Source organism: Myxine glutinosa, chromosome 8, assembly GCF_964187855.1.
Source record: "Myxine glutinosa chromosome 8, kmMyxGlut1.1, whole genome shotgun sequence".
Lineage (NCBI taxonomy): Eukaryota > Metazoa > Chordata > Myxini > Myxiniformes > Myxinidae > Myxine > Myxine glutinosa.
In genome coordinates, this window is record NC_136268.1 from 118,535,004 (window position 1) to 118,550,844 (window position 15,841).

General features: G+C 41.3%; 1 protein-coding gene and 1 long non-coding RNA gene across 2 annotated transcripts in view; both read left to right on the top strand.

Annotated features, from left to right (window-relative positions):
* LOC137416431 (nicotinamide N-methyltransferase-like) overlaps positions 1–2,395 on the top strand; it is a 35,625-nt gene extending 33,230 nt beyond the window's left edge. Inside the window, exon 3 of the mRNA XM_078783705.1 lies at positions 1,257–2,395. Within this exon, the coding sequence (XP_078639831.1) occupies positions 1,257–1,913 (657 nt within the window). The 3' untranslated portion in view covers positions 1,914–2,395. The remainder of the gene's footprint in view (positions 1–1,256) is intronic.
* LOC144893324 (uncharacterized) overlaps positions 1–15,841 on the top strand; it is a 64,796-nt gene that overhangs the window by 34,023 nt on the left and 14,932 nt on the right. The window lies entirely within an intron of this gene.

The following is a 15,841-nucleotide window of genomic DNA, read 5'->3' on the forward strand; positions in this document are numbered from 1 at the left end:
AATCACAGACTGGGCAAACAAGTGGAACATGTCTTTCAATCCTGACAAATCTCACACTCTTACGATGTCTCTCCGAAAAGACCGACTGGACAACCCTCCCATCCACTTTCTGAATAATCCTCTCCAAGAAGTTCTGTCACTCAAGCTTTTGGGTCTCACTATCTGCCATGATCTTTCCTGGGAAAACCACATTTCAAATCTGGCCTCCAAAGCCAGTCGCCGACTGGGCATCCTCCGTCGTGCGAAGTCCTTCCTTGGCACACCTGAGCTCCTCACCACATACAAGGCTTTCATCCGCAGCTCAATGGAATACTGCTCTCCCCTCTGGGCTGGTGCTCCTGCCTCACACCTAGCTCGTCTTCACGCTGTTGAAACCAAAGCATTCAGAATCATTGGAATCTCCCGCGATGAAGCTAACTCCAAGGGCCTCTCACTCACTCACCGCAGGCAGGTTGGTGGTCTTTCCATCTTCTACCGACTCCTCTCTGGCCTTGCCCCCCCAGCTCTCTCTGGGCTCTGTCCCGCAAATATTCCTACAGGTCGCACAAGATCTGCCTGCAACCCTCTTATGGTCAAACTGCCAAAATCAAGACTCTCTGCTCACCTTCACTCCTTCATTCCTCTTTTCTCCCGCCTCTGGAACAAACTCCCTCACTCTCTTCAATCCCACTCCACCCTCCAGGTCTTTAAAACAGCTGTTCACCACCATCTCTTATCTTCCCCCATCCAAAACCTTGATCTTTTCTACCCCCGCTAATTTCACCCCAATTCCACTTTTTTGAAATACCAACTTCTGTCCTGGAAGTCATTGGTGTCCTTGTGTTTTATACTTCTCCCTCCACCCCCCCCCCCCCCTTCCCATGCCTCCTCCCCCCAAGCCCTCTCCCTTCCACACATCTCCCTGCTCTCAAATGTTGTGTTTGTGTGCTTCACCTTCTCTCCCCATCTTGTTTTCCGCTCCCGCTTTTTATATATTTTGTTTGTCTGGTTGATTTGTTTGTGATGTAAATGTTAGCTCTTTCACGAGCCTCGATTCAGTATACAAAAAAAAAAAAAAAAAAAAAAAAAAAAAAAAAAAAAAAAAAAAAAAAAAAAAATTCTACTGATTTAAAAAAATTATTTCCATGAAAGGAACATCCATGTGAATCAGTTGGAGGAATTTTATGACAAGAAAGGTTGCAACATATGCTAATTGAAAATCAACAATACAGCAAATGCATGTCTTTTATGTATCTTGTCTTTATTATATGCATCAGGTTTTTAGCCACTCAGATCTGCACGGCCATCGCTTGCTGGATGTGGGGTCTGGACCAAGCATCTACCAAATACTCTCTGCAAGTGAGGCTTTTGATGACATCTACTTGTCGGACTTCACAGAGGTTAACAGGAATGAGTTGCACCTTTGGCTGGAAGACTCGCCTGAAGCTTTCAACTGGAGCCCAATAATTCAGTACGTGTGTGACCTGGAAGGAAACGGAGACACGTGTGAGTCAAAGTCCGAGCGGCTGCGGAGGAAAGTTAAATCGGTCCTTTCTTGTGACGTCAACCAAGATCCTCCAGTGTGCGGAATAGATCCTCCATTCGACTGCATCCTGACTACCTTTTGCCTAGAGGTTGCTTGCTTGGATATTGAAATGTATCATCAAGCTGTGGGTCGCCTTGCTGGGCTCCTGAAGGCTGGTGGCCATTTGGTAATGTTAGACACCTTAGAGGAGACATTTTACCATGTTGGAAACAAACGTTTCTGTTCTTTGGCACTCAGTGAGTCCACAGTGCAGGAAGCATTAATTAAGGCTGGTCTCTCCATTACAGTTTATGAAAAGTGTTGCAGGTCAGAGTTTGGAGATGCTCATTCAAATTTCACCTCAATTTTACTTATTGTTGCTCAGAAAAATCCTCTCAAGCAACAATAGGTTTTTTTTCTGTTGCATTAAAAAAAATCGCACCTGTGTCAAAGGAAGCAGTTCAGCTTGGCTTTTCTAATACGAAATGGGCAAGCCTAGAAATGAACGAAACTCATTAGAATTACCCTTTAGAACCCCCTATAATTACACTTTACAACCCTTTAGAATTAAACGCAGTGTGGTAGAAAGGTTCTTCTTCTGCATTTTTGATGGATGGACAGTCATAGCTAGATATTGAAGCAGCTTCACCACTTAAACATTCGTTTGCTTTACCATGATTTCACCCTTCAGCTAAATGATTATTGCTTGACTTCATGCAGTTTGTGTGTAAACCTACTTATTGTACGATGATCTTTCGTGGAAATTTATAGCACGGGGGAACTGTTTTCTGAACTGTTTTCTTGTTAAATATCTGAAAGTAATAAAAGAATAATTCATCATAGGAAATAAGTTCTTCAAAATAAAAGTCGAGAGAAAGTAAAGGAAATCAATTCATTTATCTGTCTTGTTTGTGCAAGTGAGTCTTCATTAAATAGCAACAAGGAAATGGTGAGCGGAACCGAGAAGATCATACATCATAATCTCACGAACAGCACATTGTCGTTTACTTTGGGGAAGACGATTCCACACATCACCTCCAACACGTGAGTCCTAAATATGCAACTTGGGGAGTACTAATTCACATTGTCGCTGTGTCAATATTTGTAAGCTTATTTCCATTTCAAGTGATGCATTATATTCTTTTTTTATTGTGATTTTATTGCGATTAAAGTGATAGAGGTGTGCGCTATCCCACTCTCACCCTCTATTCCTATGAGCATCGTTGGCTGCAGGTGCAGTAAATGCAACGTGAAGCCTGATGCACATAGGTGCAGCAGACTGACCAGAAGAGGACACAGCTGTCTGCAGATGCTGCGCAGTGATCTCCAAATTGGTGCCACCACTGACTTTCATGGCATATTTATCCACAATGTAGCGCCGCCCAGGCTGACCTACAGGTGTGGTTTGATATTTGAGTGTCTTTCTCATAGCTTCAGCCAAAAGAGGCTTCCCCCACCCATAAGATAGTGGGTATCGGTTACCCTGGACATGGGGCCTATACCAGGTACTGTCAGCCGGAGCCAGCTGAGCCCAGGACTGGCATAGGGCCGGGACGTCACTCCCTGAGGTAGCTGAAAAACAGCTACCCTGCTACCATACCTCTGGACATATGTCATGCTTTTGATATAGTCTGGCATGCTGCCTTACTCTCCAAAGTCTCTACTTATGGCTGGAAACACTTTGTGGGAATTGTATCTCCGTATCATTTTGAGCTTTGTGCGAGTGAATCAGATGAACATGGTGTTGGTGAAGATCGCCATGTTTATATTGCAGATGAAGACGCTGGTCGAATGTTCACGTCAGATCGATAGGTTTGTTTCTCCATTAAATCGACGGTTTATCAGGGATGTTGTCTGAATTGATAAATAAACTCAGTTATATTTAACTCCAGAAGAAATATGGCATGGACCTGATGCGGAACACACTCAACACCTTCACCGCCCAGGGCAAATGATTGATAGGCGATCATGAAGGGGGCGGTGGTCGGGTGTGGGATGGTGGTGGGTATTTTGGGGTGACGGGTTGATAGGGTTGGAGGAGCGGTTTGAGATGGTCGAAAATAACTGCCTTATTTGTCAGGCCGACACTGCAGCGTACTCTCGCGAGACCTCACGTGATCCCGCTTGAGTTGCAAGAGCATATACAGACTTGGCATTTAATATGGAATATTTTTTTGATGGGGGTGAACTTACTTTTCAAGATGTCTTAGAACCAAAAGTTCATTGGAATTATGTTGAAATTATTCTAGATTTTGTTCATGTGACCTTTAAAAGAAACAAAAACCACATTTGACATTTCGAAACAAATAAATTGATCCTTGAAAGTGATGTAAACTGATATCGAACTCAATTCATGGAGAGTACTGTGTTAAACTTCTGTACGTTTTCCAGAAGTATCTCTTTATTTTGCACATTAGCCAAAAATTTTTTTATCACAAAAACAAAAGTTAAATTACGACTGGGATTACGGACAGTAAAATTACAGTTCAGTACTTCGTGTAACCCCCACGAGCATTCAGGAGAGCACGTACACGTTGAGGCATGCTGTTCACGAGATTTGCCAAGGTTTGGACAGGAATCGCTTGCCATGCAGTGACAATAGCCTGCTGCAATTCACACACAGAGGTCGGCTGCTGGTCCAAGTGGTCGATTTGATGCGTTAATTCTGCCCACAAGTCCTCTATCGGATTCATATCCGGGGACATGGCAGGCCACTCCATATGCTCTACACCACGGTCAGCAAGAAAGTGTTGGATCATGCGAGCAGGATGAGGCCATGCATTGTCATCTTGGAAGACAACGTTTCCTCAAAAGGCTGCACGAGCAATTGGAAGCAATGTTTCTTCCAGAATGGCCCTGTGCTTGAACTGGTTCAGGTTTCCATACAGAACAACCAGGTCAGTTTTGCCCCCTGCATGAAAAGCAGCCCAAACGGTCACCCCACCACCTCCAGCTTGGACTCTTGGCACTATACAATCTTTGTTGTTGGCTTCATGTACTTGTCTGCACACTCGGACACGACCATCTTGACGATAGACCAGAAATCTAGACTCGTCACTGAAGATGACGTGATTCCAGTGTCCTGGCTGCCATTGACGGTGCTCTCTGGCCCACTGCTCTCTGGCCCACTGCTGGCGGTGTTGTCTGGTCAGGCGTGGCTTTCTCAGGGGATGCCTGGCACGATAGCCTGCTTGAACCCGTCGTTGGTTGACTAGCCTTCTGGATACAGGCACATTTGTCAGTTGCTGCCACTCAGCCCTAAGCCGATTAGCTGACTTGGTACGGCCATTGCGGACAAACCGGTGCATCTGGCGATCATCCCTGCTTGTGGTTCTGCGGGGACGTCCTGGCTTCGGTATTGGAGTAGGGACACTCCTCTGCGCATTTCGTTTCAGGATCTTTGACACCTGACCTTGAGTGATGCCATACTGCCGAGCAATAGCACGCTGTGTCATGCCGTAATTTCGTAAAGCCACCACTCCATGACAAAAAGCATTGTCGAGTTGACGGACCATCTCCAGAGGAAGCGGCAATAACTTTTGGAGACGTGCAGCAGTTGTTTTCCACTAATACAGAACGCAACAACCCTTGTATACCCGACTGTGAAGCCAATCATCAAATGCACCTGTCCGTACATTTTGCCACGCCACCTGTGATATAATCCTGTTGTTGACTTCTTGCTGCGACAGACGATCAGTGACACGGTTCTTTTAACAAATAAATCACCAAAGTGTAAAAGAAACTCACCAGATTGATATACTGAGTTAGGAAAGTAAACAAGTCAAGAAAAAAAAAAATTCCATATTAAATGCCAAGTCTGTATATTATTTCACAAAACATGGAACAGGACAGCATGACATTACATCTCTTCTCCTTCAGAATGAAAATGAATTTATAGATCAAGCACAGTGTTGCCCAAATTGGTGCCAACACTGACTTTCATGGCACATTTATCCACAATGTCGCACTGCCCAGGCTGACATACAGGTGCGGTTTGCTATTTGAGTGTCCTTCTCATAGCCTTAGCCAAAAGAGGCTTCCCCCACCCACAAGGCAGTGGGTATCGGTTACCCTGGACAAGGGGCCCATACCAGGTACTGTCAGCCAGAGCCAGCTGAGCCCGGGACTCGCATAGGGCAGGGACGTCACTCCCTGAGGTAGCCGAAGAACAGCTACCCTGCTACCCTCACTCTGGACATACAGTCACGTGAAAAAGTAAGTACACCCCATGTAAAGTTTTGACTTTTTCAACATATTTCAACATACAGCTATTTGATCTTCATTTCAACAATATTGAAAGATAAAGGTGATATCATACAACGAATATCATGAAACATTTACATTTTGTAGTCCATTGTATCATTTAAATAAACATAAATGCAAATTTCGCATGTGGAAAAGGTAAGTACACCCTTGGCTCTAATAGGTGGTATTGCCCCCTTTGGCAGAAACAACCTCAAGTCGGCGTTTCTTATAACTGTCTACCAGTCTGACATCGACTGGGAGAAATTTTTGCCCACTCATCCATGCAGAATTATTTCAGCTGTGTGATATTTGAGGGGTTTCTTGCATGTACAGCTCGTTTCAAATCCCCCCACAACATCTCGATGGGATTTAGATCCAGGCTTTGACTTGGCCATTTCAGAACCCTCCATTTCTTTCTTTTCAGCCATTCCTTGGTGGATTTACTGGTATGTTTAGGGTCATTGTCATGTTGCAAGGTCCACCTTCGGTTGAGCTTCAACTTTCCGACAGATGGCATCACATTATCCTCAAGCACCCTCTGGTACAATGAAGAATTCATAGTGGATTCTATGATGGTGAGCTGCCCAGGCCCTGATGCAGCAAAGCTGCCCCAAACCATAATATTTCCACCACCATGTTTTACAGTTGGTGTCAGGTTCTTGTGGTCAAATGCTGTCTTTGGTTTTCGCCAAACATGTCTTCTGGTACTGTGGCCAAATAGCTCTACCTTTGACTCATCTGTCCAGAGCACATTGTTCCAGAAGTGCTGGTCTTTGCCTAGGTGTTCATTGGCAAACTTTAGTCTTGCCTTGATGTTCTTTCTGGACAGCAAAGGTTTCCTCCTGGCACACCTCCCATGTAGATCAAATTTATGCAGCCTCTTTCTAATGGTAGGCTCGTGCACTTTGACATCAACAGTGGCAAGAGCTACCTGTAGGTCCCGTGATGACATTCTGGGTTTCTTCGAGACTTCTTTCAGCATATTGCGGTCTGCTCTCGGGCTGAACTTGCTGGGGCGCCCTGGCCTGAACAAGTTGGCAGTTGTTTGGAATCGTCTCCACTTGTAGATGATCTTTCAGACAGTCGAATGATTGATTTCAAATTGTTTGCAGATCTTTTTAAATCCCTTCCCAGACTCGTAGGCATCTATAACCTTCTTTTTGAAGGCCTCAGAGAGCTCTTTTGATCTAGGCATGGTGATGCCGCACACTTCAACAACAAAGACCAAACCAAACTAAATGTCTTGGAGGTATAAATAAGACAGGTTCCTCCAAGGTCCTCTCTAACGATGTTCTAATCATTTGCACCTGAGCTGGTGCACTTGATTCTAATTTTAGGTATTTGAAGTAGTGATAAATTTTGGGGTGTACTTACTTTTTCCACATGCGAAATTTGCATTTATGTTCATTTACATTATACAATGGACTACAAAATGTAAATGTTTCATGATATATATATATATTTTTTATACTGAATCGAGGCTCGTGAAAGAGCTAACATTTACTTCACAAACAAATCAACCAGACAAACAAAATATATAAAAAGAGGGAGCGGAAGACAAGATGGGGAGAGAAGGGGAAGCACACAAACACAACATTTGAGAGCAGGGAGATGTGTGGAAGGGAGAGGGCTTGGGGGGAGGAGGCGTGGGAAGGGGGGGGGGGGGAGGGAGAAGTATAAAACACAAGGACACCAAGGACTTCCAGGACAGAAGTTGGTATTTAAAAAAAGTGGAATTGGGGTGAAATTAGCGGGGGTAGAAAAGATCAAGGTTTTGGATGGGGGAAGATAAGAGATGGTGGTGAACAGCTGTTTTAAAGACCTGGAGGGTGGAGTGGGATTGAAGAGAGTGAGGGAGTTTGTTCCAGAGGCGGGAGAAAAGAGGAATGAAGGAGTGATGATGAGCAGAGAGTCTTGATTTTGGCAGTTTAACCACAAGAGGGTTGAAGGCAGATCTTGTGCGACCTGTAGGAATATTTGCGGGACAGAGCCCAGAGTGAGCTGGGGGGGGGGGCAAGGCCAGAGAGGAGTCAGTAGAAGACGGAAAGACCACCAACCTACCTGTGGTGAATGAGTGAGAGGCCCTTGGAGTTAGCTTCATCGCGGGAGATTCCAATGATTCTGAATGCTTTGGTTTCATCAGCGTGAAGACGAGCTAGGTGTGAGGCAGGAGCACCAGCCCAGAGGGGAGAGCAGTATTCCATTGAGCTGTGGATGAAAGCCTTGTATGTGGTGAGGAGCTCAGGTGTGCCAAGGAAGGACTTCGCACGACGGAGGATGCCCAGTCGGCGACTGGCTTTGGAGGCCAGATTTGAAATGTGGTTTTCCCAGGAAAGATCATGGCAGATAGTGAGACCCAAAAGCTTGAGTGACAGAACTTCTTCGAGAGGATTATTCAGAAAGTGGATGGGAGGGTTGTCCAGTCGGTCTTTTCGGAGAGACATCGTCAGAGTGTGAGATTTGTTAGGATTGAAAAACATGTTCCACTTGTTTGCCCAGTCTGTGATTTTGTCCAGGTCTGCAGAGAGTGAGGAGGCTGCAGACTGCCGATCTGAGGGATGAGGAATGGAGCGACAGAGAGTAGAGTCATCAGCAAAGAGATAGAGAGGATTTTCAAGAGAGTCAGAGAGATCATTGATGAAGACCAGAAAAAGCACAGGGCCCAGAACACTGCCTTGGGGAACTCCAGCCTGAACAGGAAGAGGAAATGAGAGAAACCCATTCAGGGCCACACGTTGACTCCGACTAGAGAGGAAGTCTGGGCGGTGTCGGTTATTTGTTATATTATATCACCTTTATCTATCAATATTGTTGAAATGAAGATCAAATAACTGCATGTTGAAATATGTTGAAAAGGTCAAAACTTTACATGGGGTGTACTTACTTTTTCACGTGACTGCATGTCATGCTTTTGATATAGTCTGGCATCCTGCCTTACTCTCCAAAGTCTCTACTTATGGCTGGAAACACTTTGTGGGAATTGTATCTCCGTATCATTTTGAGCTTTGTGCGAGCGAATCAGATGAACATGGTGTTGGTGAAGATCGCCCTGTTTGTATTGCAGATGGAGACGCCGGTCGAATGTTTACGACAGATCGATAGGTTTGTTTCTCCATTAAATCGACGGTTTATCAGGAATGTTGTATGAATTGATAAATAAAATCAGTTATATTTAACTCCAGAAGAAATATGGCATGGACATGATGCGGAACACACTCAACACCGACACCGCTCAGGCAAATGATTGACAGGCGATCATGAAGGGGGCAGTGGGAGGGTGTGGTATGGTGGTGGGTATTTTGGAGTGACGGGTTGATGGGGATGGAGGAGGGGTGTGAGATGGTCGAAAATAACTGCCTTATTTGTCAAGGCCGACGCTGTAGCGTACTCTCGCGAGATCTCACGTGATCCCGCTTGAGTTGCAAGAGCACATATATTCTTTCACAAAACATGGATCTGAACAGCATTACATTACATCTCTTCTCCCTCAGAATGAAAATGAATTTGAAGATCAAGTTTGTCCTTGTCCAGGTGTTCGTGTGGGATGGTGATGGGTATTTTGTGGGTGATTGGGGATTGTAGGGGGAAGGTGAAAATGGGGGGGGGGGGGGGGGGGAGGGCAGGAGGTGTTGTGTCGTCATGGGTATTGTTAGCTAGGGTTTTTGAGCTCTTCAAATGCATCGGGCAAGGTGGCGGCGATGTTCGCTAGAAAATCTAGCAAGGTGAGATCGGTCACAAGCAGACCAACACAGGTGTTTGATTCACCACTCAAATTGCCCATGTCCATATGCTGGCAGCTCGGTGGAGATGGTCTTACAGTTTTGAATGACGGTTGTTTCATGTCCGTGCTCTTTCAATGTCACGAAACAGTGGAAGGGGGAAGGAGGGGTGGTGGCAAGGTGAGATCAGTTGCCCGGCAACAAACACAGGGGTTTGATTCACCAATGAAATTGCCCTTGTCCATATGCTGGTACCTCGGCAGAGATAGTGCTATAGTTCCGAACGACTGCTGATTCTTCTGCTTAATCATGGGGATGGCAACCTCTTTCAATCGTGATGGAAAACCTCAAGATCTAGCTATCTCTGATGTTTCATAACAGTTCTCTGTAAAATGTCCCAAACATAAAAACGTTAAAAAAGTAAGAACAATATTTTGTAGGCCCGATCCACACTTGGGTATTTAGGACACACCTGGTACAATTTCTGGAAACCCTTGGATCTTTCGGCCATTGGATTACAACAACCACCAAGGACGCATGGACGAGGCATATTTGCAGATATTCGAAAACTATTCGACGTTTGAGTTCAATCGTACCGCGATGTAACCCATAAAAAATGCAGAAGTGGCGCTTGGCTTCATGGTGTGACGTCACAGATAATTGTGAAGATGAAGAAGAATGAAGATTTCGACCTTTAATTGCAAAATTACCCCCTTTCTAAATTACAAATCGAAAAAGACACATCATATCTATTTGGTAGGGTATCAAGGCATAGATTAGCGTCGAGGAAGGCTGAGCATTTGGTTTCCCCTTTAATAACCCTCTGGAGGAGGCTCAGTCATTTATCCTCCTGTGTCTCACGATCAGCCATGATCTTTGTTGGGCAAACCACATTTCAAAATTGGCCTCCAAAGTCAGCCACCAACTGGGCATCCTCCGTCGTATAAAGTCCTTCCTTTGCACACATGAACTCCTCTCCACCAAAAGGCCTTCATCCATAAATTAATGGAGTACTGCTCTACCCTTTGGGCTGGATCCTCTGCCTCACATCTTGCTCAGCTTGATGCCATGGAAACCAAGGCCTTCAAGATCATTAGAATCTCCCATGCTGAATCTGAGTGTATGGGCCCATCGCTTCGCCATCGCAGACAGGTCAATGGTCTCTCTGTCTTCTACCGCCTCCTTTCTGGTCTTGAACCCTCTGCTCTTTATGTGCTCTGTCCTTTCCCCTGCCCCTCAGGTTTGTGCAGGTGGTGTATGGTCTTCCCATCAACCCCCTTCTGGTGAAACTACGGTAGCTAAATCCAGGGCCACTGCTCACATCCACTCATTTGTTCCTCTTTTTTCCGCATGTGGAACCAACTTCCACATTCTCTTCAATTTCATTCTTCCCTCCCGGTCTTCAAGACAGCTGTTCAACACCATCTCAAATCGTACCGCCGATCCAAAACCATTACCGTTTCTTTCCTCGTTAACCCCTCCCCCTCCCCTCCCCACACCCTTCCACACCAATCCATCATCCTTCCAAATCTCCAGTTTTCCTTCTGTATCCATCTTTTTCCACCACATGCATCCTGCCCTGCCTCTCATACCTCACTACACTCATTGTTTGTCCAAGTCTGTCACTTGTCTTTGTCCAAGTCACTCTTGGCCTTCAACATTGCCTTTGGTGTTTCACCGCTCACACTCTCCATTGTCCTGTTGCGTCCTGATCCATTCAGTGGTTCCAATGGGTAATTCTAAAGGGTAATCCTAAAGGATTATTCCAAAGGGTTCCAAAGGGTAATCCAAAAAGGATTATTTCTGAAGGGTTCTAAAGGGTGATTCTAAAGGGTAATTCTAAAGGCTAATTATAAAAGCTAATTCTAAAGGCTAATTTTAAAGTCTAATCCTAAAGGGTAATTCTAAAGGGTAATTCTAAAGGGTAATTCTAAAGGTTAATTCTAAATGGTAATTCTAAAGGAAAATTGTGAAGGGTAATTATAAACGGTAATTATAAAAGGTAATTCGAAAGGATTATTCTAAAGGGTTCTAAAAGGTAATTCGAAAGGATTATTCTAAAGGGTTCTGAAGGGTGATTCTAATGAGTAATTCTAAAGGCTAATTATAAAGCGTAATTCGAAAGGCTAGTTTTAAAGGGTAATCCTAAAGGATTATTTTAAAGGGTTCTAAAGGGTAAAACTAAAAGGATTATTTCTAAATGGTTCTGAAGGGTGATTCTTAAGGGTAATTCTAAAGGCTAATTATAAAGGGCAATTATGAAGGCAAATTATAAAGGGGATTTCTAAAGGGTAATTCTAAAGGCTAATTATAAAGGGAAATTATGAAGGCGAATTATAAAGGGTAATTCTAAGGGGGTAATTCTGAAGGGTAATTATAAAGGCTAATTATAGAGGGCAATTATGAAGGCGAATTTTAAAGGGTAATTCGAAAGGGTAACTCTAAATGTTAATTCTAAAGGGTAATTCCAAAGGGTAATTCGAAAGGAAAATTGTAAAGGGTAATTATAAACGATCATTATTTAAGATAATTCGAAAGGATTATTCTAAAGGGTTCTGAAGGGTGATTCTATAGAGTAATTATAAAGGCTAATTATAAAGGGTAATTCGAAAGGCTAATTATAAAGGGTAATCCTAAAGGATTATTCTAAAGGGTTCTCAAGGGTAATCCCAAAGGAATATTTCTAAAGGGTTCTAAAGGGTGATTCTAAAGAGTAATTCTAAAGGCTAATTCCAAAGGCTAATTTTAATGTCTAATCCTAAAGGATAATTCTGAAGGGTAACTTTAAAGGTTAATTATAAAGGGTAATTCTAAAGGGTAATTCTAAAGGGTAATTCTAAAGGGTAATTCTAAAGGGTAATTCTAAATGCTAATTATAAAGGCAAATTCTAAAGGGTAATTCTGAAGGGTAATTCTGAAGGGTAATTATAAAGGCAAATTCTAAAGGCTAATTTTAAAGTCTAATCCTAAAGGGTAAATATAAAGGGTAACTCTGAAGTTTAATTATAAAGGGTAATTCCAAAAGGTAATTCTAAAGGGTAATTCTAAAGGAAAATTGTAAAGGGTAATTCTAAAGGGCAATTATAAATGTTCATTTTAAAGGGTAATTATGAAGGGTAATCCAAGGGCATCCGGCCATAAAAATATTGCCTCAAACAGGGAACCATGATTGTCATGGGGCCTGCAAGGCTAACCCCCGCTCTAGCGGGGAAAATGGCCTTAAAACGATCATTCATTCATTCATTCAATGCAAAAGGATAATTTGAAAGGAAAATTGTAAATGGTAATTATGAAGTGTAATTCTAAAGGGTAATTACAAAGGGTAATTCTAAAGGAAAATTGTAAAGGGTAATTCTAAAAGGTAATTATAAAGGGTAATTATGAAGGGTAATTCTAAAGGGTAATTGGAAAGGAAAATTGTAAAGTGTAATTCTAAAGGGTAATTATGAAGGGTAATTATGAAGGGTAATTCTCAAGAGTAGATGATAAATGTTGTTCCTGGGACTGCCCCAAATCTCCATTCACTTACATGTAAATTTTCCTCTCACCATCACTTTTCTTCATTTCCCATAAACACCTCCATTCCTGTCCCCCTTGGTCTTATGGGCCTTTTACTCTTTCTATCAATGATCATTGTTGTTTAGTAGACCACTGAAACAATGATCCTACAAATATTTGTTTATGTGTGGGAAATAATTTAATTCTCTTACCACTTCCATCACCATCTAATACATTAACAAAGAAGATGTTTGAGTTTGGTTCTTTATCAAGATATTTTAACTGAGCTAAGATAAAATGATAAACCTCCCTCAATGTTCTTGTCTGAGCACGGCCAGTGCCACACACCATTTTTAAATTAAAGTATATATTTTCCTGACAGCCATCAAAGTTTTCCATCCACTCAAAAATATTTCCATCTTTTTTACCCAACTCACCAATATTTAAATTAATTCTCTTATTTGTTTTGTGAACTTTTTTACCAGTTGCCTTTTCAATAAGTCTTATTTGATATTTTTCACATTCATTATGTTTTCCATTTATATACCAAGGTTGATTACACCTCCACTCTTTAGTCTGGTTGATACTTGGTTCTATCATTTATATAATAGTAAAAAAAGGCGGCGGTAGCTCGTTAAAATCCCTAACCCCCTTTTTAACTTATCACTTATATACTTATATAACCATAAGGGAGACTATCAATTCCATTTTCTAAAATAAACCTCTTATCATCAAAAGCCCCCAATGCTTTCTTATTTATTTCTTCTGTATATAATTTATGTTTATAACTTCTTATTCCATTAATCTTTCTAAACTCTTCTTTCTTTGTTGTTAAACAGTTATAATAATCCTTAAAGTTTATTGTTTCTTTAATAACATTTTTCTTTACACCTTTTAACTTCTTATCAGTCTTTTCAACGTTATTCACAATGTATTTATAAGCATAAGCCTTGGACCTCAATCCCACAAATTCACTCATAACATTTCCTCCTAATTCATCCTTGAACTTTCCAATCACCTTTTTATTTTTAGAAGAGAACAACTCACTCTCTGGACTGTAATTACTTGTATCATAGATTTTAATGTCCTTTTTCATGTCTGAATAAACATCATCAGTATTAATTTTCAAAATAAAACTATCTGTATCCATATAAAGTAGATGAACATCATTTTGATATTTTTTCCTCAAGTTATTATAAAAGTAATCATACATTAATGACTTTGATAAATCAAGAATTGATGTTCCAATATAAATAGGTTTGTCCATTTCAATACTCTCTTTAACCAAATGGATCGCACAAAAGTTCTCAGAAAAGACCTCGGCTCTTATAAAACTCGGTCTATTAATTAATTTTGATGCTTGTTTCCAAGATGTTGATAGTCTGATAATTTGTCTTTTCCTCACATTCTCCATAGTCTTACCAAAGACCGCATTATTCATCAATTTATAAAAGTCTTTCTCAAAATCTGTTTTTGACTCTGTTCTTCTTTGTGTATTAAAATCAATGTACTCCTTTAGCCAATGACTTTGATTGAACTTTAGAACCCTATGGATCTTCTCTACTCTTAGACCTTTTGATAAATATTGTCGCAAATTACTTTGGTGTAGAACATAATTTATCTTGTTATATAATGTAGTAAGTAATTTTTCTGTTGATTCACCTATATCAAACGATCGTTGATAATCACTCAACCATTCTTTCTTTGGACTTTCTTTCTCACAAGCAAATGGAAGATCTTTATGTTTGATATGAAGTTCTTCAGGATATTTTAAATTGACCTCAAAATAATAACCAACCTTTGAATCATCCATTTCTTTTTGTGTAGAGATACATACATCTTGTAAAACCTTTTTGTAGTCTTTTTCCTTTACCCATCTAAGTTTTCCATAAGGAAGAGCTTGAGACATTGCCCAGCCAGACAAGTTGTTTGCGTCATAGTACATCAAGTAAGAACTCTCTTTCGTTGAATCATAATTTGGAAGATATTTGTTATTTGCTTTTGCGTATCTGCTCGAGCAGACTTGTGAAATTCCACCTCTTTTTGCCTTTTCAATCATCAAAAGCATATCAACTTCGGTTATCAAATCCAAAGCTTGTTTTGTCATTTTCAACATCGCGCTCCAAGCCAATCCAGGTGCTGTGTAGTAGTGAGCAGGATCCAATCCATATCCAGTGCGACAAACAGATCTAAAGGCTTCAAATACATCGGCCAATAAAAGCACATCAGTTTTGAGATACAAATCATGATACTCGCCAAGATTCTTGATGTTATATTTTTCCCAAACATTTTGTGCGTGTACATAATCTATATCAGATATATGACTTGTTTAATTTGTTATAGAAATTTTCTTTTGAAGGAAGTTGTGTTTCATTGAATCTCTCAAATGAGTCCATATAGTCATAGGGGTAAATTCCCTTTTGTGTTAGTAAATCTTTATCTGAAAAATACTCTGAAAGACATGGAAACTCTTTTAGATTTTGAATCAAGTTAGCCAATGGACATGCCATGAATTTAAATGTATCAGGAAATCTGATATGAGTAATATGAGATGTGTGAATTGTTTTTGTGAATGAAATGTATTTCTGATCTGTGTTAGGAATTGCTGAAATGTGTCCAGATGTCTTTGAAAGTTCATTAATAAATAGATGCGTATCATAATGAGCATTGTTATGAAGAAAGACAGGAATGAAAGAGGGGAGTTTATAATTAATATTACAACTTTGATGAGCCGGACCTCTATATTTACAAGTGAGATGACAATGATCTCTAACCTTCAGACCTCCACCAATTTTTTCCTCACAAATATGGCAATCATTGTTTTTTCTAAATTCCCTTTTCTCATCACTCGTCAAGGACATTGGTTTATTGGTTT